The sequence below is a fragment of the Cicer arietinum genome, chromosome 6 (assembly GCF_000331145.2).
Source record: "Cicer arietinum cultivar CDC Frontier isolate Library 1 chromosome 6, Cicar.CDCFrontier_v2.0, whole genome shotgun sequence".
Classification (NCBI taxonomy): Eukaryota; Viridiplantae; Streptophyta; class Magnoliopsida; order Fabales; family Fabaceae; genus Cicer; species Cicer arietinum.
This window is the reverse complement of record NC_021165.2, coordinates 6,637,965-6,662,378: the sequence shown is the minus strand read 5'-3', so window position 1 is coordinate 6,662,378 and position 24,414 is coordinate 6,637,965. Positions and strand designations below refer to the sequence as shown.

The window sequence follows — 24,414 nt, the reverse complement described above, 5'->3', positions numbered from 1 at the left end:
AGGGAAAGATATAAAAGACTTAGCTTACTGTCAAATATAAAAAACATATCAAGTCCTTCCTGATGTATAATTTCTCTATTGCAAATTTGGTTGCAAATAACTGGTTGATGAAAAAGTACATTGTAACATAGTGATTATATATTTAAAGCCTGCAGTTAGAAAATTTCCGTTTAGAACACTGCCATTCCTACATAGTCGTATTCCTTGGCAACAAGTCCTAAATGTACTTTCTGTTATGATATAGTACTCACTGTGATAATTGGCATTATTGGCCCAAAAATCTCCTCTTGCATTACCATAGCTTCTTCTGGAACATCCAATAATATAGTTGGAGCAATCTTTCTGCAATATAGAGGGAGAATTGATGTTATGGTTATTGTTATATATGATTAATTCCAATCCTAATAACCAAGATGGGAGTGCTAACTTACAATTTCTTCTCATCCCTCTGACCTCCTAAAACAATTTTGTCAGATACCTTATCCTCATCCAAGAGTCTCACGAGTCGTGAGAATTGCATTGGAGACACAATACGAGACATGTCTTTGGATTCCATTGGATTTTTCCCAAAAAAAATCTCCAGTTCTTCTTTTAAAGCATTTATCTGTTTAATGATAGCATATCAGAGTAATATACTGTAACAGCACAATGAATTTTGTAATATAGAGGCAATCTTACAAGCTTTGGAGCAAAGTCTTTTCTTGTGATGATATGATCAACAGAAATGCATGCTTGTCCGCTATTGCATGCCCACTTTCCAGCTATTATCCTCCTAGCAGTGACCTGAGATTTCATGATTATTATTATCGACGAAAATATGTTATCGTATGTTTAAATAATAACAAGCTCAAGAGATTAGTTACTTGTAAGTCGACATTCGAATCAACAACAGCAGGGCACTTTCCTCCAAGCTCCAGAATCACTGGAGTAAGATGCTTTGCAGCAGCAGCCATAACAATGCGACCTACTCTAGCACTACCTGAGTAAAAAAAGGTTTATTATGCATAAAACCTTATAGTAGAGTTGGCCTGCTAATTGGGCCAAATACAAGCGACTTTTTATTATAAATTTAAAGTTGCGAATGAGTGAAAAGTCACTAATGTCAACTCAAATTTCTTGATGCAAGTTATAACAAGTACTAAGTTTCAAAATTTGTATGAAACAGCTTCAAATAGAGCCAATTTTATCACTTCATAACTGGAAGTGATGCTTCATTATAGTAGGAATTAAAACTGGAAGTTCAGAAATTGAAGTGAGTATTATTTGTTAATTCTATAAACAATCATTAACACTTATAGTTCAACTTATTAAATTCTATACAGTCCAAGAGACTGATGAATCTTTTAGATATGGAATGATATTGATACGAAAAATTTACCTGTGTAAAGTATCTTATCCCACTTCTGCTCAAGGAGTGCAGTTGTTTCAGGAACAGCACCTTCAATAACTCTTACTGCAGAGTTGTCTAGATAACTTTCTAGCAAATTAGCAAGCAGGGAAGATGTTGCAGGAGCAACTTCTGATGGTTTCAAAACCACTGTGTTACCCGCAGAAATGGCTCCGATGACTGGATCCAACGATAACACTGAAGGTAGGAGATAAAATCTTTATCAATGGAAAGGGAAGATAAAAAATCCAATTACAAAAAAAATAAGATAAAAACTGATGAACTCATTAGACAGTGACAGTGAAAAGTCATGAATACCAAAAGGTTATGCAGAAGATGCAAAAGTATGATTCACTCAGCTCTAATCTATTCATAATTTTGGCCAGTGTCATGAAACTTGTGGTCAATTTCTTATACAGAGAAAGGAAATAATTTTTAAAGTGAAATTTGAATACAAATTTTATTTGAGACTTAAACTAACTAGTGAAATTAAATTTCAACAAAAGAAAAGTGTCAAAGGGACATCCCACTACATGAGACTATGCTATTGTGCATATTACAAAAGCATTAAGATGTATATTTGGGTGATTTTGTAAATTGATGTTGACATATCATGATTTTGTAAAATTACATTTGATTGAAAATGAAATTGACATAAAATGAACTATGTTTAGAAATTTTTCTCTTAAAAGGAAATTTAAGGAAAACTTCATATAAAATTTTCAACTCAAATGCAAAAACTAGATGTTTATCAAGACGCGGATTGTGTGAAAGATGAACATCTTCTAATGCAAACCCGATTCACACAATAGCAGTTAACAGAGAACATCTTCTACATACACATAGGAAAGTTCCATGTTGATATGACCAACACAACTCCTAGTGGTTCTGACACAATCTCTGCTGATGATGGATATGCTGTGATTGAAGTGCTCACCTTAAAGAGGGAGAAAAAAAAGTGTATTACTAATGAAACCAAGTTGAGTCATAGTCATTATTATTCTTTGTAATTACCTTTTCAGGCTTCATCCAATGTTTAAGTTCTTGAAGTGCTTCATTACATGAAGATTTCGCCTGGAAAATCTGCGTTGAAAAGTACACAAATAGAATCTGAGACGACTAAAATACTAATAATGAGTAACAAATGGAAACACATTAACTAAATACCATCATAATAAAAGGGAATAAGGAGAATTCTTATGCTACTTATGATTTTGTTAACAATAACTTTTAATAGAATTACTACCATTTGCTACAAATGGAAAGAATTCTACAAAATAACAGTTAGAAATGGGTCCATCCATTGGCATAAGTTTGAGAACCGAAAAATAGGCACTTGGAGAGTTTTGTCCTTTTAAATAGGTTCATCAGGATCATGTGTCTTATTTGGATAAATAGATGAATGTGTTTATAACATAAGTGCTTATGCGCTTATTATATAAGTGTTTATTATATAGAAGTTATTTCAATAACAAAAAATAAAATCAAATTGTTTTCATATAAGCTATTAATTGTTTTGGAAATAAGCTATCCTAGAGTGTATGAAAATAAGCTGAAAATAACTTATGGACAGATCAAAAATTGTTCTCATAAACTCTCTCAAACAGTCTAAAAAATAATTATGTCAATATATAAACTCAAATAAGTTAATTCAAACCATTAAAAAAAATAGAAAGTTGATTGAAGACCTCAGTTATAAATGCTTCTAGTGGAGGTTTAGAAATGTCCTTATTAAGAGCATCCACAATTTCCTTCTCTTTCTCTTCTAACATCTTAGCTATGGCCTTCAATTGTGAAATCCGCCATTCATAACTCTTTGTCTTGCCAGTATCAAAGTTGTTTCTGAGCTCTCTAACAAGCAAAGCAGCCTTCTCTCCATCAAATACTTGCTTCTCTTCTACTTTTGATTCCACAGATAGAGTTGCAGAACACCTTCACAAATTCAAAACCAAATAAAAAGAACATTATTATTCTTAAGCAAATACAATCAAATACACATGATCAAAATGTGAAGAGAGAGAGAGAGAGAGAGAGAGAGAGAGAGAGAGAGAGAGATTACGAGTATGAAGAGAAAACAAGAGTACGAGAGTGGAAATGAAGTTGCTTGGGAAAGCACTTTGTGGTTAAATTGTTTGCAAAAGCTCTGCTACCAACTACGCCACTGTTACTCATCATGAAGAACTGAAGTAAGACAATCTCCAATTATAATATGATTAAATTGTGATATTTTTTTGGTAATTCTGTTATTCATTCAGGTGATTTTGCTTCCAAACATAATTTTTCTTTCATATCTAAGATATAATATGAAGTTTATAGTTATTGGTTTAATTTGTTTATGAATTAAAAATAGAAGTAAAGAAACACAAAAATTGGAAAATGCAGATGTACCTAGGAGCAAGCAGCGGGCGAAGACAGAGTGTTTTCATGGTAGTAAGACACAGAGAATCATAAAAATTGTTGTCTTCAATTAATTAATTCAAATAGAAAATAGTAATATGAAATTTGCATTTAAGGTTGTTGATGATAATGAGGTGAACCTTGACTACGAGTCAACGGGTTGTGTCTCAATTAATCTAAGTTTTTTTGAATACGAGGAGTGTTTCAGTAATGTAATGGGTAGAACTTTTGTGGTACGAGAACTCACGTAGGTCGATAATAGAAGTGAAAGAAAAGATAGTCGTAATCGTATCATAGCGAAACGGCTCATACAAAAGCATAGGACAATCATGATCCACACATTGTTAGGTCAAGACAAAAATGTAACTAATTCACCTTATACAAAAGCGACTTTTGTTTCTTCTGCCAATTTTAAGGCAACAAACTCTTTTTTTTTTAATAAAAACAAAGTCCTTAAACTCGTCTGAGTGATAACATATATCATATATGATATTTCAGTGGTAAATCATGTTGTAAAATGGAGGAAATCTTGGCTGCTTCAGTTGTGGTTCTAGCATATCGAATGTTCCACCTAACTAACTATAGGAATAAGACGAGCCAAATGGACCTACTAGTGGTGGAAAGACGAGCCAACACGTCCCACCATCCACCACCCTAAAATAGGTAGGCTTAAATAAGTGTATTAAACTCTCATCCTACCTCACAAATTGGTAGGTGGGCCCACCAATAACAAAAATCCGATTAAAACATTTAAAATGTATTTATTTGTATTGAAATGTTATGAAAATGTGTTTATAAAAATAAAACCTCAAATTAATAAGTCTAATAATTTTTTATTATCATTAAAATTTGACTTTCATTAAAACCAGAATAATATATGCAACATAATCCAAGCATTTAATTATCACTCAAGTATTTAAATAAATTCATATTTGTCTCTCCAACAACATCAAATTTATCAAATAAATACTACAAATATGAGTTTATTTGATCTTTGAATTATGAATTTGATAAAATTTATATTATGTCGAACATGATAATTAATTTTATAAATTTTACTTAAAAATTTTGATGAATTATATGAATTTATGTAAGAAAATAATAATATTATTGATATTTTAAGACAAAATCGAATCAAAAAACAAAAAAAAAATTAAATTATTATTTGAAATTGAGTTAAATATCGCATGAGATATTATGTCTTATATCTATTAACTTAAAATTTTATGGTCCCCTAGACTCTTAAGTTATTATGATATACTTTAACATCTCCGAGTCAGAACTGAACATTTTCCTTCAGCTCTAATCTGTAAGACGGAAATTGGTTAGTTTCTTTCACCCTTATCTTCTCAAAGCTAGAAACAGCTTGCCCTCGTTACGTTTCACATAATAACATAACTCTCAAAGAAAGAAGAGGATATTCTATTGAAGAGGATAAATGATAAAACATTTCAGAAAGAACCTCTTGGGATGTCTTTCACTTTGCTGGGATCAAGAAAGTCTGAATATAGATGCATAAATAATCATTGAGCACATAGAATTCACTTGGAACCCACGCCATAGCATAAGCAAGTGCAAATACTTTTGACAGGTGTCGCCGGCATGTGAATATTCACAATTTACACTCACTTTCACCACGTAACAATTTATATATATTTTGTACATTGGTATATCAATATTCAAAACAAATCTTATCAAATGTACACTTTAGCTGCCGTCCATTGGATATCACATATTAGATATCATTGAATGCCATAAAATTTATCATTGTAGTTGATCTGTAACTCACTGACCCCAGCCACAGTATCGTGACGGCTGTCCCATTGGCAAATGGCAAGTGATACATTGCTACTCATTTGACCAATTGGGTCTGGATATTTTTCATGATCGTACTTACAGAGTAGTGTATACACATGTTTAGCCATTTATGAGTGTGTGTACTGTGTACGACCTAAAATCTAAGCTAAGGAACACACAAGTGTTATTTTACATTGCACAAATACGAGGATCTATCCGATAACTCTGTAGAAGTTTCATAGTGAATAACTGAATATCTATTACCTCAAAATTTAAGATAGCAAGGAAATAAAACTGAAGTGCAAACAGATGGGAGGGGAGGGGAGGGCTGATAGGAAGATAGAACTAAACAAATATGATAAAGCTTTGTACCAAGGGATCACGTTGTATGGGCACTGTGCGTCCGAGAAGCCCATATTCCAAAAACAAGAAACCAGAAAACAAACAATATTGCCCAATAACGTGCAGGTCCATACTTGATTCTGGTAAGCACAAACTGCAATAATCAATTACACGTGTGAAACAATCAGATTCAGATTAGCACCGGAATTGAAATAAATAAACCTTGCAGATCAGTTATGTATATGCCATTAAGATCACAAGCATCTTCTGTATTTTGTTTTTATAGTTCCTGGCTACCTGCTGTCATAATTTTGAAAATGATTCATTCAATTATTTAAAGCTCTGTGCTGATTGAAATTGAACAGTGAACAACCGCATACAAATGATACAATCAGGATCTTCTTTTTATATTCAATTACTTCTAAATGAATAGTCAAGCTTTAATCAAGCCAAACAATAACAAAATCAGAACCAAATTTATTTAACAAAGTACAACTAGGGGGCCCAAAAGGAAGGTACATGAAATACTTACAAAGCGGAAAAAAATCACCACTGTTAAAGCACAAATCCCTCCAAGCAGGATATGAAGACCACTTCTTGCAGTTTTCTGGACAACAAATATAAGTTGTAGTAGTAGTATCAGGCACATGCTTCTGACCAAAATCTATAGAATAAGAAGCCAATACATATAACCACAATTCCCTAATACAAACAATACCACTATATTTCAAGATAATACCTAAAAAACAAATGCAGATAATTAATTATATACAAGGAAGTGTAAGAAATAACTAAGAATACAATAAGGCTGTGTCATCACTTTTTCGGTCCAAAACAAACAGTAACTATCTTGGAAGTAGTCATGACCCAGTGAACCACCAAACAAATTTTAGGGGCAGAAGCACCCTTAAACATACAAGCATTATGCTCCTACAACGCAAACTGAAGGATAGCCAAAAAAGGCACAAACTGTAAAACCTTTATAGTTAACTATAAGTGAAAATTTTATTGTTAACTAAAAAAAAAAACCTAGCTTTCTGGGGTTGAGGCACACATCCACTGCTCTGTAAAGCTTCAAAAAGGCTGTTCCAAAGGAAAGTAACGCAACTTGAATTGCAGAAACAAGTGACATACTTACTCTTGGCTAGAATAGATTTGCACATATCACACATAAAAAATGAGATGTGAGGCCCACAAAAATGCAAAAGTGATTTGTAGTAGCTTTAATGAGAACAATCATCCAATCAAAAGACTTATCTTCGAGAAAGATTTGGGCTTCCAAATAGGTTTGTCAAGAAGGAAACTTTGCAGACTAGAAGTGTGTATCTCTTGGAAAAGTAACTCTACATAGAAGTCCAAAGTCTAACTCTCCTATCATAATCAACTGATAGACGTAAAATCTAGTAGGAACAAAGAGGATTGTAGTTCACCTATTTCCCTGTCATTCAAATATCCTTAGAAAATCATACCCCTAAATAGAATAGAAGCAGCTAATGGTAAGCTAAAAAGTAGAAGGATAAAATAGGAGAGGAAAGGTTTCTAAATAATAAACATTCCCCTGCCCAAATGTTCTCCCAAAAAGTAATCTAGTATCATCACCCGATCCAAAAGAAACAAATACTTACGTACTGCTACATTGGCATGGCACCAATTTATTATAGCTCATTCTTGCTAGTTACAAAGCAGAAACCAAGACCTATTTCACTAGATACCTTACAGACTGCACGTAAGTGAATGCCTTACAGTAGTAATCATAAAACTGAACATATTTCATAATATACGATACAACCATAATCTAACCATTCAATTTAGTATACATAAATGAGATTCTCAGATAAATCTTAAGAGTATATGGTTAGATGCAGGAAAATGGTTAATCTGGCCCTTATTAAGAAGTTTATTGAAAAGTGAAGGAAAATGAAGGAGTATTATGTAAAACATTAATGTTCTGAAAAATTAAGATGCTATGAGTCCATGCATGCATATAAGGGCACATTTAAGCAGAGAAAGAACATTAAGCAAAACCCTTTTATATAAACATGTTAGCATGTTTGGTTACATATCGCATTTGATATTTGATATTCAATTTTACCTACCTTCCCAACACGAGGAGCTATAAGCCATGCAAGGGTGATGGTAAGAAGCCCTGTAGCAAGCAGGATCCCTGTACCTTCTACGGCCCACTTAGTTGCAGTATTCTGTTCAGGGCCAGCTTCTTCGTGGACAATATTCAAAGCCTGCTCAGAAACAACCTGTGAAAGCGTGTCCACATTGCTATTGTTGTTAATGTTATTGCTATTATGAGGACAAAACCATAGTGCAATTTCACTTAATCGTTGCCTCCGGATAGCAGCCACAGCATCAGGATCGACACCAGTATTTGGTTGATCTTGATTAGGACCAGGATCTCCATTGACAGTTCTTTCCCTCAATGCTTCGTACTCTTTTATAGAACCAACAACCTTGTTGAAATCAGATATCCTGATATTATTTGCTATATGTCCACATATTTCACAGATGGTAGATCCATGGTTGATAAACCACTTGAGCGCACAAGCATAATGTACTAAACCAAGGTCATTTTTACAACAACAACCAAGTTCAATTAACGTATCTTCATAAGACAAACCAATTTCCAAATCATTCTTACAGACGAAAACCTCCCCATCAGGGCTTACAAATTCCATCATCCCAGGTCTGCTTTCTAAGTTTTTGTGAAGAGTCGTATGTTTTGGAATTCCCTCGCCATCAGACTTTACTTCCCTCTTCCTTTCTATTACTGGGGTAATGCCCAAAAATCCTAGAGCAGCATCTCCCCGTTTATCAGACTCAGCACACTGGCACACTCGACAACTCGGTAAGCCCATCTCCCTCTCCAGACTAAGTCGAGAATGAGATTCTAAATCCCCAGCCTCGACACTCGAGGAACCATCATCACTAACTTCCTTTGTCATACCTAACTCATTTTCCTTAGCCATCTGATCAGTTTTGTCTTTAGATTCAAACATACAATTTGAACTTCCAGATTATTGGCTCATTCTGTTTCAATAAGATTTATTTAACTGAGTTCACAATGCTTCTGCATTGAGAACTACGAAACCAAAAACCGGCACACCTTTCAACCAAAATACAACCACGCACATAAAACATGTTTTTTCTTCAAATATAACTCAAAGTATAGACCTCTAGCAAAACAAAAACAAAAAATCAGGCCTAGAAGCAAGTTGAAAGGGTGGATGTATAGATTCTCCAGAGTCCGGCAGAATACAGAATTGCAACACTGAAGTGCAGATCCAGTTGTTGATAAACCTGAAGCATGAATGTTGATTGCACTTCAATTTAATCCTTAATTAAATAATAACAAAAAAATAATATGTGAAGAGTGAAGACAATGACAAGTCGAAGAAAATTAGTGTTTTCTCAAAGTAATAACCAAATCAAAGGGCTAAACCAAATTAGCTATTGTAAAAAGTAAATATGAGGGAACAGGATCAACAAAATCCGAACAGTACACGAGTTCTTTGAAACTAAATCAAAATAATATATAAACGAAAATGTGAGATTGATTAAAATTAATTACAAGTAAAATCAAATTTCATTTGAGAGTAAAAAATCCTAACACTATCAGCATACTTGAACCATGCACTGAGAATCAAAAGGCAACAGAACACATTGTTGGAGTTCAATATCGTAATGGCAAAAGGATTAAATCGTCAATTTGAGTTAAACAAAAAAGAAACCGAAGATTGAGTTGATATTTGATAACATAACAGATAACAATAATAAAGAATGACATTGAATTGAAATGAACGAAGAAGAGTTTTTTGATCTTACCGTGAAATCGAAGCGGCGATAACGGAGAAGGAGAAGCAGAATTCAATTCCCTAAATTTCCGTGTGTGTTACACGCTTTTGTGTTCTTGTGTGTAACTGTGTATTATTATTACTCACTCATCATATCACGTCACGTCACAGACTTACCCACTCCACACACGGATCATTGATACTGTTTAGTTTAGATTACTAGATTAGTGTTAATTAATTATTATTATTAAATATTCTCCTCTTCGCGTTTTTAAGTCAAAGAAAAGTCCTTTCGCGTTTAACCTTTTCCTTTGTTGAGCCGCGATAGCCGATAGGTAACTTTTCCGTTTTCTGTCAACAAAAAACGTTATAGTAACTCATACATTTAACGTTTACCATTATTTAACTAACAATAAAATCTTTCAAAACTAATAATAAAATCCCTCGTGTCAAAACGTGTTTTTAGGGAGCTTTTACCGGTAAATAACTGCGTATTTGGATTTAGTTTGAGCAACCCTTGGAGTTTGACATTTTTTTAATAATGATAAAAAAGTAGATTTTTTTTATGTTTATAAGAGTTTTTTTTAGTTGATCTAAACACTATACATTTAATCTTTTAATATATAAGGATAACTCATTTGATTATTAATTTTAATTATATAAAATTAATTTTCTACACACAAAAATTATCCAATCATTTTACACTGTTGTATTCATTAGACTAATAAAATATAAATTCAATTTCTAAGTACTATCAACTAATCGAGGTAATAGAGTCACAAAACTTAAACATAAATAGAGAATATATTATTTTGATAACAAATTTCGTCTTTTAAACATTTTAAACATTGATTTTTATGACAAATTTGAGATTTTTTTTCTGAAAAAAAATATAATCTTCGTATATCTTTGTATAATAATTTACTTCTATAAAAGAATTTAATATAATTTAAACTTTATTTACTATTCTTTCTTTAATTATTATCCAATCATTTTACACTGTTGTATTCTTTAGACTAATAAAATATAAATTCAATTTCTAAGTACTATCAACTAATCGAGGTAATAGAGTCACAAAATTTAAACATAAATAGAGAATATATTATTTTGATAACAAATTTCGTCTTTTAAACATTTTAAACATTGATTTTTATGACAAATTTGAGATTTTTTTTCTGAAAAAAAATATAATCTTCGTATATCTTTGTATAATAATTTACTTCTATAAAAGAATTTAATATAATTTAAACTTTATTTACTATTCTTTCTTTAATTATTATCCAATCATTTTACACTGTTGTATTCTTTAGACTAATAAAATATAAATTCAATTTCTAAGTACTATCAACTAATCGAGGTAATAGAGTCACAAAATTTAAACATAAATAGAGAATATATTATTTTGATAACAAATTTCGTCTTTTAAACATTTTAAACATTGATTTTTATGACAAATTTGAGATTTTTTTTCTGAAAAAAAATATAATCTTCGTATATCTTTGTATAATAATTTACTTCTATAAAAGAATTTAATATAATTTAAATTTTATTTACTATTCTTTCTTTAATTATTCTTTGAATATAAATATATTAACAACTGGCAACCCATTCTTTGTTTAATTACACATGTATTATACTAGTTTATATTTACTTAAAATAAAAAATAAAAGCAGACTCGTATTACAGGCCATTGTGCCCGGTAACCTATTATAGAAGAAAAAATTATCTTATATCCCACTTTTATATTTTATATTTATAGCCCACAAATTTATGAAAATACCAAAAAATACCTTCGTTTTTTAACATTTTATTATTTTCAGAACTACTAAAAAAGATTTTTGGTATTTTTGAAAAACTATTTAGAATAATTTCGATACACAGAGTATTTTAGAAAACTTTTTATAAGTTTTTCAATAAAAAAGGTGTTTATCGGAAAACTCAAAAAGAGATTTTCGGTGCAGAATAAAAATATGTATTACCGAAAAATTTTCTTTAACTTTTCTGGTACAAATATTTTCGAAAAACTTCATAGACAATTTTTCCGATACACGCCCTTTTTTTTGTACATCATAAATAATATTTAATAATTAATACACCATAAATAGTTAATAATTAATACATCATTAAATAGTTAATAATTAATATGTCATTAAATAGTTAATAATTAATATGTCATAAATAATTAATACATCATAATAATTAAGAATTAATATCTCCGAGATACCGTGTCAATTCACCTCACGTCACCCGCATTTTTCTTCATCAGTTTCGAGTACGAAATAGGTAGAATGTAACATTCAGACATTTTATTTTATTTTTATATTTTATCTTATAGATAAGTATTCTATAAATTTTTGGTGATAGTTACTATTGTATTGTGTTATTTTAATTTTTGATAATAATAATAATAATAATAATAATAATAATAATAATAATAATAAAAACATGAATCGGGAAACGTTGAAAACAATTTTCATGGCTTAGGTTGAAATATCACGTTCTCCATTTCTAATGATAAAAAGGAACAAGATAAGTGTGTTATATCTAGGAACTCTTTAATGTCGGTTTCGAGGACGAAACTGTTTTTAGGTTGATAGAATGTAAGACCCGCATTTTTTCTTCATCAGTTTTGAGGACTAAACTATTTAAGGTAGATAGAATGTAACCGTCATTTTATTTTATTTTTATATTTTACCTTATTAGGAGTTGATATAAGTATTCTAGAAAATGTTGGTGATAGTTATTATTGTACCGTGTTATTTTAATTTTTAGTAATAATAATAATAATAATAATAATAATAAAAGCATGGATCGGTTGTTGGAATTCAATTATGAGTGGTTAATCCCACATTGACCAGGAATGGATGCTATATTTGATATATAAGGAGAATGACCCATAAACCTAATGCCGTAAGGTTTTGGGTTGAGATGTGGTGTCTAAGTTTCTTATGAATCATTGTTTAGCCCATTTGGAATTCAATTATGAGTGGTTAGTCTCACGTTGACCAGGAATGGAGGTTATATTGGATATATAAGGAGAATGGCCCATAAACCTAATTCCTTGAGGTTTTGTTTAGCCTATTCCGAATGTCAGGTGACGCCTTATATTCAAAAAATGCTCTGCGAAATATTTAGGAGAGAAAAAGGAAGATATTCAAGAATTAGTGTTTCATCCCTCAAACGTACTGTTGTTATACTGATTGTGCTTGACATGATTTTGGACGCTCTGGTTGAGTGATCTATATTGTTAATCCTTGTGGGGATTTTGAGTCAGTGGTGTTGCTTGGAAGGACCCACGAAGCCCTTGCGGGGGAAGTGATATTTAAGAAGATTTATTTATATTTTGCTATAACAACTATATATGCATGCAAATTTGCTATGTGCTTGTTATTTGGAGATGACCCTTATATATGACAGGACGTCATATGTAGTGTTACTTGAGTGAATAATGTTACGGTCAACCTAATAGGAGAAATGCGAAGAAGTACAATAGCATGCAGTTGGGGACTATGAGATACTTTTGTGCCGATGTTATACTTGTTGGGTGAGTTTTCCACAAGTTCAAAGTTTATGACCAATTAGGATTTATGTTTTGGTAGTAAAACATCAATAGTTTTGGCTCTATGAGTTTCTTTTGTTTAACGTATTAAATTTACTTTTAGTGATCGTAAATACTTTGATTTATTATTTTTTAAAATATAACTAAAAATGTTATTAATTAATTTTAAGGTAAATGAATATTTAAGATAATCATAAATAAATAAAAACGAATTTGTATTTTTACGTTTAGAATTTCGTTAGTTAATGTCTCGAAAAAGCGAGATGTTACAACGTCCCTCTTACTGTACAGTGTTACCTCATCATATTGTATCTAATACTCGTCGTGTACTCATCCTCCTTAGTGATAGATATACGAGTCTGCTCCTCTAAGTCATCATCTTCCAGTATAAATTGTCGCCTTCTACACGATGTTGTTGGACGAAACATTTCTGAAGCAACATCCATAGACGATGAAGATTCAAAGTCACAAATTATTGCTACAACTTTGTTGTCTACCTATCCACTGAAAAAAAAATAGTTAAACTAAATGAATTAATTAAATACTAATATAATAAAAAATAAAAATAAAAACAATTTAATAAATATTTTAAAAAAATAAATAAAACAACTATCGGAAAACTTGTGGATGAAGTTTTTCGGTAGCTTCCGAAAATGTAGTTTGCTGGTAGAATATTATTTTATGGAAAACTTGAAATAATTTTGTCGATAATTCCGAAAAACTTCAAAAATAATTTTCGAAAGTGATGTTCTGTACTGGAAAATTTGAAAAAGTTTGTTGAAACTATGTATCAAAAAACTTTAAAAAAAAATCAGAAATAAAAAAAAGACCATTTTTAATATATATATATATATATATATGGATATTTTAATCTTTTCCTTTATATTTTAGGGGTACATAGATAAATAATGAGATACATAGTAAATTTTTCACCGTAAAAAAGAAGCCTATTAACCCAAAAAATCAAAGAGGAATGTACCGTGCACTCCCACAGTTTTACCTTCCACCCCCCATATTTTTTTATTGACCAATCTACCCTTTTTTATCTTATATAAAATTTTTCAACAAATTTACCACACTCTTTTTTCACCCCCACTTTCGAAAGTTATCCAAAAAAATTTACTATTCGAAAGTTTTAAACTTTCGAAACAATCAGAGGTGAGATTTCAACAATATTTTCGAAACTTTTGTCAAAAACCAAAGTTTTGAAATGTAATTTTTCCAGAAAATCAAAACTTTCGAAACTTTGGTTGAAGTTGAAACTTTCGAGGCTTTAGTTTGATGAAACTTTCGAAGGTTTCGTTAAATTCGAAACTTCCGAAACACAAACTTTCAGAACTTTAGTTGAAGATGAAAGTTCCGAAACGTAAGTTTCCAGAACTTTCGAAGGTTTTTCGAAACATGTTTTTTTGTAACTTTCAGAATATTCGAAACTTTTACGTTTCGAAAGTTTCGCATTGTTCGAATGTTTCGAAAGTTTGTACTTCGAAACTTTCAAGTTTAACGAACCTTTCGAAACTTCTGTACTTCGAAAGTTTCAAGTTTAAAGAAAGTTTCGAAATTTTGAAAATTTCTGAAAAAAAATATGTTTCGAAACTTTCATATTCAACGAAAGTTTCTAAAGTTGCCTTACTTTTTCACTTCGGATGTTTGAAAGATTCAAATTTTTGGTAGGGTGGGAGAATCGAATATTTCAGAGTTTCAAAAAAATGGGTGAAAAAAGAAAAGTATTTTTGTTTTAGGGTTTTATAGATGAAATAAGGGGTATAATGACCTTTTCTTTATGGTTGGGGGTGGGAGTTAAAAGAGGGGGGTGAACAGTATAATTCTCAAAATCATATCGGGCTTACCCAAAAATAATTAAAATGGGCCGGGCCTAATCCAACTCCCCTTTGTAGCCGTTGCCACGTTACCCACCTTGTAAGCTTCTTCACCGTTCTTCACCATTCTCCAAAAACCCTAAAAATGGCGTCGCTGCAACTTCGAAGACTCTTACTCCGATCCGTTCGTTTCCGTTCTCTATCCTTCCTCTCTTCATCTTCAATTGAACCACCACCTTATTTCCCTCACCAAACCCCTCCCAAATTTTCACCAAACTTTTTTCCTCCATCGCCACTCTTCCAAATCAAACACTTCTCGTCGAAACCCGTTTCCCCAACCCAAACACCCCCAAACGAATTGGATCCGATCGCTACCGCACTCTCCTCACAGCTTCTTAATGAATCGGACTCCGATCCTTCATCTGTCGCTGAGCGGCTTCATCTTAGTTTCTCACACATTACTCCAACGCCTAATGTGATTCTCCAAACCCTAGACCTCTCTCCCGAAGCTGGAAGAATTGTTTTAGGGTTTCACCAGTGGCTCGCTTCGAATCCCAAATTTACACACACCGACGAAACTGTATCTTATTTCGTCGACTATTTCGGTCGCCGGAATGACTTCAAAGCGATGGACAAAGTCCTCACCGCCGGCGGCGCGGGGCCGAAAACCTTAATCTCGGCAATTGACCGGCTTGTTCGTGCTGATCGTCCGAATCAGGCGGTTCAATTTTTTGACAGAATGGAGAAAGATTACGGGTTGACGCGGGACCGTGGTTCATTGAAGGTGGTTGTTGAGAAACTTTGTTTGAAGGGTTATGGTAGTTATGCGGAGAAGATGGTCAAGGATTTGGCGAATGAGTTTTTCCCCGACGAAGCGATGTGTGATTTATTGGTAACGGGTTATTGCGTTGATGGGAAGATCGAACAAGCTCGGAGACTCGCCGGAGAGATGTATCGTGGAGGATTTGAGCTTGGTGTAGGAGCTTACAATGCTATGCTTGATTGTATTAGCAAAATATGTCGCCTAAAGGATCCTTTTAAGCTTCATTCGGAGTCGGAGAAAGTGCTTGTGGAAATGGATTATCATGGTGTTCCAAGGAATGTGGAGACATTCAATGTGTTGATAACGAATTTGTGTAAGATTAGGAAAACCGATGCTGCTTTAGGGTTGTTTTATTCGATGGGTGGGTGGAGATGTAATCCAAATGAAACTACTTTTATTGTTTTGATTAGGAGTTTGTATCAGGCTGCAAGGTTGGAAGAAGGTGATGTAATGATTGATGGAATGAAATCTGCTGGGTATGGTGATTTTCTTGATGAAAAGGCTTACTTTGGTTTTCTAACTATTTTGTGTGGAATTGAGAGGATTGATCATGCTTTGAAGATCTTTGGTATGATGAAGGCTGATGGGTGTGAACCTGGAGTTAAGACTTATGATTTGTTGATGACTAAATTGGGTGCACATAATCGTGTTGATAAGGCAAATGCTCTCTTCAATGAAGCTTGTAGTAAAGGATTGGCTGTGACTCCGAAAGAGTATGTTGTTGACCCGAGATTTTTGAAGAAGAAGAGGGTTGTTAAGGAGAAGAAGAGGGAAACTTTGCCTGAGAAAATGGCTAGGAAGAGAAGTCGCCTGAAACAGATTCGGTTGAGTTTTGTGAAGAAGCCTAAACGATCAATGGGTCGAGCAATTTGATCTCATTTTTGCACTTAGAAATAGAAGACTTGTTATGAACATTGTTTTCATTTTGTCATGATTAGTTTTACTCTTACCTTGTGCTTGGATGGTGTAATTTAAGAATGGAAATAATTTGTTGAAGGAATTTAAATGCCATACATACATCCCAGTATTTTTGAACTATTTCTGGAACCAGAACCAAAGAATTTCAAATAACACTTGATTGCTTTTTCATCAAGCTCAGTTAACCTGCCCGGGTAGCAAATCATGTGACTACAATCATGTAATGCCACATTATCTTTTATGTATTGATGAAATTTGTTCAAGGTATTTTAAGAGTTGCCCGAGAAATGTTAATCAAGTGTTATAAATATTTTGTACTATTGCTGCCTCAGAAGAACTGATAGAAACATTCAAACTGGTTGATTATAAATCCATGCTGTGTTCCAGCGATTTCGTTCATAGTTTTGTTTGGCTTTGAAGGGAAAAAAATATTTACTGATGGCAAATCTGTTGTAATGTCTTTTATTTCAAACTCTGGTACACTACATATACTGATTTGGAGTCATTAGTTTGCCATCAATAAATTGGTTTAATATTTATGTACTATGTAAGTAGTGAATAGAGCTTCAAAGGCTAAAAGTTTCCAATAACATTTGGAAGAAAAAGGTGTAGTGGGGTAGAACATATATAATGATTTCGTTCCTTCTACTTAACTAATACTGTAACACATTTTTTTTATTTTTGACGAAAACTGTAACACATTTTATTGTAAGCTTGGATAGTGTAAACATCAAACTGCTGGCATGCCTGTGCTTGTCATTCTAATCACAATTCACAAATCAACCTTCATTTTGATTTCAACCTTTCAACCTTCATTTTGATTTCAACCAAAGGTTTTAAACAAATACTTATATTTTTTCCTGGAAGTTCTTATAACATTTGATTTTTTTCAGACTTCTATATAATGTATGACCATGACGATTTAGAATTGAAGATAAAGGAATTTCAATTTTTTCATAGTGTTATTTTATACTGTGTGGTAAGTTCTCTGTATCTGTACTTGGTTTGGTGGTGTTGAGAATATCCTTATATAATAATCTTTCTTCTCATTGTTGTGTTAAAATGTTTTCCTCAATTCAATTAACAGCTTTTCTGGGTGTCAATCAGCAGAGAAAAACTTGTCATTCATTCATGTTGAGGATTAAATTTTCATCAAAGAACCAGAGTCAGTTCATAGGGGAGCATGCAGCTATTTATAGAGGAAGCTGCAGTCCACTAACATTCCAGTTATACTTTTGCACGAACTTTCAATCAATTAAAACGAAACATTGGATCGATGTATATGTACACCCTGGAAGAATATCACTATCAGAACCTACTTTCTTCAACAAAGTTCTTAATATTCAAAATATCACGGGCACGCATTATGATTTATGATGCATCACAGTCAAATAACTTCTAACAGACAAATGTTACTAGGGAGTAAAGTTATACACTTGTAACGTTGTAGCAGCGAGGCAACTGCTGTGTAAATTGACCAAGCATTCTTGCAATAGAAGACATTTGCTTTTGTAATAAAATAAAATAAAGAGGAAATTTGCTTGCAAATTCAAATGGCCTCTTATGAATATAAATGCAAAGATTGCCATTGTAAAAAATGTGAATGAGTGGACTAATCAAACATGTTTTTGATTGTCTAATTTGAAATTGAACAAAAGTTGAAACCTAAACTAGGACCCCTGTTTCAGATCATGGGCCTCTTTTTCTAAAACTGTGAGAACTAAAAAGGAATGATTTAATCAGTTTCCTACCTTAAGTGTCCTTATTTTTCTTCATCTCAGTCATAATAAACATCACATCAACATAAAGTCCAAGGTAATGCAACATCCATTTTTCCTATTGATTGAATCCAATTAATTGCTGCTGTCATGAACCATTGCTTTCACTCTCCCTATTACCCCTTTTGGCATCATCCATCTTCTTGCCCCACTCATGCAGCCTCAGGTGCAGCTCTGCAGCAGCAATCAAGAAATGAATCCCTTGTTGTGGAGTCAAAATACTAACAATTCCCTGCAATGTTCTCAACCTTAAATCATCAGCTCTATGCAGTATCTTCTCCAAACCTTCAACCTTTGGTTCCAGAGTTGATTCAATTCTCTCTTCCAACTTCTTCTCATTCTCTTCTCCTATTTGGTTATCATCTCTAATAATCTCAGAAACAACATGTGACAACTCCACCATGGGAGCATCGGCAACCGTTTCCTGATGTTCAGCCATTAAACCAGTTATTTCCCTCTCCTCTTTTATAGTCCTCTTTTGCAAATCATCAAACTCAGCTAGTTGAGATGATGAGAGATCTCCCAAGTCACATGTTTTAAGTCCTTGAATAAGATCATTCAACCTTGCTTGAAATTGCATACTACACTTAGAATATACTAAGTGAAATGCCATGCTTGGTCTCCAACCACCAATCCAAAGAAAAGCCTCTTCTAAAGAGCTTATCCATGATGGTGAAAACATGGACAACACATCTTTTTTTGCATACCTTGATTTTTCCTTGTAGTAAAACTGATAATGTTCAACTACTTTATCAATCAGCGTATGCATTCTGTCAATTGCGAGCTGAGGTTGAGATGATTTTGCTGCTACAAGTTCATTCAGGTGTTGGTTTTGTTCAACTAGCCAACACTCAAAAAAATTGTGGAAGCTTTCACCATCAAAGTTAATGTCATCAGTGGCATTGTTTGGATGCAAAGACATCTTTTTTTGGTGGTGTAGAATACTTTGCTCAATGTATTTCACCAATGTGTTCATGTTTTTATAGGCAAGTGGGGGGTTATGAGTGTGTAACATTTTATGGCGGCTTTTAGTTTCAGGGGTTTTCGCCATTTGTTTTATAGTACTAGCATTGATTCACTATATTTAATATTTAATCTGGAAAGTTGAAGGACAAACATAAGAGATAAAAATTAAATTAAATCTTGTTATATATATATATATATAGTTGTAACTAAAATCGCTTGGTAATAAAATGTTGACTTAGATAGTAAGAAGTTAACTCATATTTTGTAAAAATATAAGTTTAATCTTTGCTTTCAGCGTGAAAATTTCGTTAGTCGTTAATCACTAGTATATAAATAACTCTATCAACATTCTTTGAGACATATTTTCATCAGAATTAATTCCGATATCCAAGTGACCTAATTTTTTTCTTCATAAAACAAAAAGTTGAACAAGTTTGATGTGTGTGAGTATGTGAGTGAAGACCACTTGCTCAAATTGTTTACTCATATTAGTATATGATGATATAATCATAGTAGATAGATAAGATATGGAGATTTGAAAATGAATGGCATAACTTGAAAGTTGTCAACTGCAGGGAATCATGTGCCACTGTGCCAACCTTGCTTCCACAAAATTTTGATAACAACAGCAAGTTGCATTACACTTATACTAGCAAGAATTTCGTACATCCCACTAAATAAAAAATATGGAAAAAAATACAACTGTAATTTAACGTCATTCAAAAACCAATTAACCTAACTTTATATTATTTTTTTTTTGAATTTTTTATAGCAATTTACAAATGTAAGCTGAAGAAAAGTGAACTATTTTTTCTCTTAACCTTTTGTTCTCGAGACTTGATCCAAAGTTTGGTCAAGAATTCAAACTTTAATATTTTTTATGTTTTCAACTTTAACAAAATCTCGTTAGTTAAAATTAACTAAAATGCAAGCATGAATTCAAATTTTGCTACTTGAGAATTCATTGGTAAAAAATTCATATTTACGATTCATCCATATCACATCATGTGTCTCGTTTAAGTTATGTATCTTTTTTTAAAAAATAATTATGCATCTTAACTTTTATGATAAAAATGAATTTTATTTATTAAAATATTAATATTAAAGTCGTTAATGAAATAATTATATGAGTTGAGATACAATAAATAATTATAGTTGTACCAAATATAATTAATATTTCACTGATAGATTTATAGAGACAAATAATTAAAATAAAAAGTATTACAAATAAGACATATAATATAAAATTTAAATTTTTAAGCATTGTCAATGTAATTTTTTTTTTACACAATCAACATATCAATGTGTGTGATTTTAAAAGAAATTGTGTCAAAAAATCAAAGGTTATATAATATAATATAATATAATATAATATAATATAATATAATATAATATAATATAATATAATATAATATAATATAATATAATATAATATAATATAATATAATATAATATAATATAATATAATATAATATAATATAATATAATATAATATAATATAATATAATATAATATAATATAATATAATATAATATAATATAATATAATATAATATAATATAATATAATATAATATAATATAATATAATATAATATAATATAATATAATATAAGTATTTTCTAAATGTGTTTAAGGGCCTTGAAACTTTCTACTTTTATTTCATCTTCATGATGACTATGAGCGGAAATAGGTAAAACTAATCTACAACACTTACAGTTTAATCTAAGATTTGGTCAGATTAGACCAAACTTTTTTTAAATTGACAAAGTAAAGACTTCTAAATTAAAAAATCAATTTAACTAAAAGGGACATACTATAATCCTTAAGTCCTAGCTCAATTTTCAGATGCTGATATTGTTAGGTTAGACGTCTTGTTCTGGTTTGAACTCGGGACTTGTATGAGTTAATTATCATGAAATAAAATTTATCATCTCTTTAAAAATTAAAAAAAAAATTATACTACAAGTTACATAAAATATTTTACAAAGTCGACCTACTTAAATAAATACAAATAATATTTTTTTTATTAGTATTATAATTATTATATTAAATTTTGAATGTTTTATTATATATTAAATATTTAATAATTTAAACATATTAATCTTCTTTATTTCTTTGATGTATTTAAATATATTATTATACAATATAATTAAAATAGAACGTCATATAAATTTGTATTATTTAAAATATAATCTCAAAATAAAATTTAATTTTATTAAAATATTTTATTATTTAAAAATAAATAAATATATTTATCACCTCATATCAAACTTCTATTAATCGTATGTCGAGTCAATCTTTAAAAAAATTTACAAATCAAATTCATGTATTGCAAAATTTATGGAAAATACTTTGTTAGGAGTATACTAATGGAGGAGGAGATATTCTAAAAGAGAGGAAAGACTAGGGCTATGCTATTCTAAAAATTGACTTTTTTTCCTTATTTTTTTAATAATAATTATAATCCATCAATTCTTTATTAATAGTAAAATATAAATAACATATTTTTCAAAATATATCAATGACTTATCATAATAAATTAATGTAGACTTTTCTAAAGATTTCTCATAATCTAAAATGTTTAATATAATTTGAGTGTAAATTTATTCTATTTAAAGTCTAATTTGATATAAGGCTATTTTCGCTATATGAGACCCGGTTGCACCAAAACAGCTAAGCATGTATGTTGATGTTGATTAGATAAACATCAGCAATAAATGTAGATTTCAAAAAGGGAAAATGTAAAAGCGGTCCAATGTCGACCAGAGAACGTCGGCAATGTGCATCATCGGCAACAAAATAAAAAAACGTAAAGTCATTGGGATTAAAAGTGCTACATTGAATAAAATAAAACATAAAGAATAATTGGAGTATCTTCATTTTTTTAATTTAATTTTATTGAATGAAGTAGACGAAATATAAAAACTATAAATCGTGATTTTCCACATTAAGAAAGTTTGGCTCGTCTCAACACTAGACTTACTTTTTAAGTTTTAAATTTTTCCATTTTCAAATTTCCAACCATGCACTTACATTTTTTTATATTATATCTAAATATAAATATATAAAACCGTGTTTGACTATTTGAAGTTTGTTGTTCTTAATCTATGTTGCAGTTGCATGTTACTCACAATCACACCTAGTTGTATTAGAATCGGATCCCATTACGTTGAAGACAGTAACTGTCATTGCTTGCAGCTGAAGGCTCCTGCTCTAACTCAGCAGTAAATTAAGCCTTTATTAAATCTTTTCATATTTAAGTTTTTTTTTTTCATTGAGATAATATTTTAAAATTGTAATTGTTTTTTAAGATTAAGTGAGAGGAGTTTATGGAATATTTAGCCAATCGAATTTTTTTGAAAAATTGAATATTTTTTTTAAAAAAATAATTATTAAATCATTTATTTTCTCATGAAAATTTTGATTTTTTTCGCATAAAATTTTCAACGTATAAAAGTTTTAAAATTTTTACCTGAAAATTGATTTTTTGAAAAAATTAGCATATAGACTCCATTCAACCCATAAATTTTTGGGTCTTCGGTTAGTAAGATTTTTTTAATTAGAAAATATTTTTACTCTTTCATACGTGAATTGAGATCAATAATTAGTAAATTTATGAAATTGACATTCATACTCAAAACTACTGCCGTCGTGTGAAAGTTTTAGAGAAAGGAAATTTTTTTTAGAGGTGGTTATGTTTTAAGTGTAGTCAATCTACACAATTCATCTAAATACTATTAAATAAAACAAATATTGGTGAGACTCTTCATAATGATTCTCTTAATTACAACTGATACGATAACTCAATCGAAGTTAGTTTAGTAAAAATAATTTTGCTTCTTAAAGTTTAACTTGTTGAACCAATACTAATTGAAACAATATCTTAGTCATATAAGAATAAGAATAGTTGTTAACTTATATCAATACTTATGAAAAATGTCTTCAATCATCATCTAAGTTTTAAGGATTTTTATTTTTTATTAATCCTCTAATTCTTAGGGAAACATAGTCCTAATAATCAGAGTTCGATTGAAGGTAAATATAGTTTGATAAACATTTTGACTAATTTTTTAACACAGTTATCCTAAATATATTTATTTTTGTTAAAAAAAATAAAAGTTATAAAAACTATTGTTTTAAGGTGCATGCTATGGTGGACAACTTGGTCCAATGTAAATAAGTGCTTTAAAATTATTAAAAAATTTAATGAAAGGCAATTATACTATTCAAATGTATAAATTAATAGTCCTTTTTGTCTTTACAATTAAGATAGTGAAACAATTAACGTTAGTTCGGTAAAAATAAAAAATAAACAAATGTATATTTTAAATTTCAACTCGTCGAATTAACACTAATTAAATCGCATTTCTAAGATACAAAAAAATCGTTAATTTATACTATTAAACTATTAAAGAATTTCGTCGATTTTCATAAAAATTAATTAAATTTTATACAATGTATTATCTAGAATTAGAATTTTGAGAATTACAAATCTATTTTTCAATCAATTTTCTCCCTTTACCAAAACTCAAGGTTAGTAGGTACTACTTCACTAATTATTTTATTTTCTCCCGATTGGACAATCCACTTTAAGTCTCAGTTTTTTTTTTTCATAATTAATTTGATTAAATTGAAATATAAATCATCTAATATTTGTTTGTCGGTCAAAATCATGTAACCACGTCATACCAGTACTTCTTCAACTTTAAAATATAAATAAAATGGATTAATTTTCTTTTAATGTATAAATTATCTTTGATGTATTTGTTAACATATATTTATTGACTGAGGGAGTAGTTCTCTATTCTAGAGAATTTGGATCCT

The 24,414-nt window shown here is 30.7% G+C and overlaps 4 protein-coding genes across 6 annotated transcripts in view; 1 reads left to right on the top strand and 3 right to left on the bottom strand.

Moving 5' to 3' along the window:
* Positions 1-4,137, bottom strand: part of LOC101505038 (aldehyde dehydrogenase family 3 member H1-like) — a 5,573-nt gene extending 1,436 nt beyond the window's left edge. The window contains exons 1-10 of one of the 2 annotated variants that reach the window (XM_004503842.4): positions 3,776-4,137; positions 3,447-3,548; positions 3,076-3,319; positions 2,402-2,470; positions 2,228-2,324; positions 1,379-1,585; positions 864-979; positions 679-783; positions 432-604; positions 252-342 (exon numbers count right to left, since the gene is read on the bottom strand). In XM_004503842.4, coding sequence (XP_004503899.1) covers positions 252-342; positions 432-604; positions 679-783; positions 864-979; positions 1,379-1,585; positions 2,228-2,324; positions 2,402-2,470; positions 3,076-3,319; positions 3,447-3,548; positions 3,776-3,813 — 1,242 coding nt within the window. In that variant the 5' untranslated portion in view covers positions 3,814-4,137. Of the gene's footprint in view, positions 1-251; positions 343-431; positions 605-678; positions 784-863; positions 980-1,378; positions 1,586-2,227; positions 2,325-2,401; positions 2,471-3,075; positions 3,320-3,446; positions 3,569-3,775 lie in introns of both variants that reach the window. The other variant, XM_004503843.4, reaches the window with a different exon arrangement.
* A 1,252-nt stretch (positions 4,138-5,389) lies between these two features.
* On the bottom strand, positions 5,390-9,938 carry LOC101504710 (uncharacterized). Of its 2 annotated transcripts, XM_004503841.4 has the most exons (4): positions 9,758-9,938; positions 8,020-9,232; positions 6,456-6,530; positions 5,390-6,077 (listed from the first exon to the last, which is right to left on the bottom strand). In XM_004503841.4, exons 2-4 carry the CDS (start codon positions 8,929-8,931, stop codon positions 5,961-5,963), a joined length of 1,104 nt encoding a protein of 367 aa, XP_004503898.1. In that variant the 5' UTR covers positions 8,932-9,232; positions 9,758-9,938; the 3' UTR covers positions 5,390-5,960. The 2 variants fall into 2 exon arrangements, with proteins under 2 accessions (XP_004503898.1, XP_027191808.1); XM_027336007.2 differs by lacking the exon at positions 9,758-9,938 and having other exon boundaries at positions 8,020-9,254.
* Positions 9,939-15,203: 5,265 nt separating this feature from the next.
* Positions 15,204-17,245, top strand: LOC101504389 (small ribosomal subunit protein mL104 (rPPR9)). The gene has a single exon (XM_004503840.4). The coding sequence runs from the start codon at positions 15,251-15,253 to the stop codon at positions 16,799-16,801; it is 1,551 nt and encodes a 516-aa protein (XP_004503897.1). The 5' UTR covers positions 15,204-15,250; the 3' UTR covers positions 16,802-17,245.
* Positions 17,246-18,338: 1,093 nt separating this feature from the next.
* LOC101504084 (protein DOG1-like 4) lies at positions 18,339-19,690 on the bottom strand. The gene has a single exon (XM_004503839.4). It carries the CDS (start codon positions 19,673-19,675, stop codon positions 18,713-18,715), a length of 963 nt encoding a protein of 320 aa, XP_004503896.2. The 5' UTR covers positions 19,676-19,690; the 3' UTR covers positions 18,339-18,712.
* Between the last annotated feature and the right edge of the window lie 4,724 nt (positions 19,691-24,414).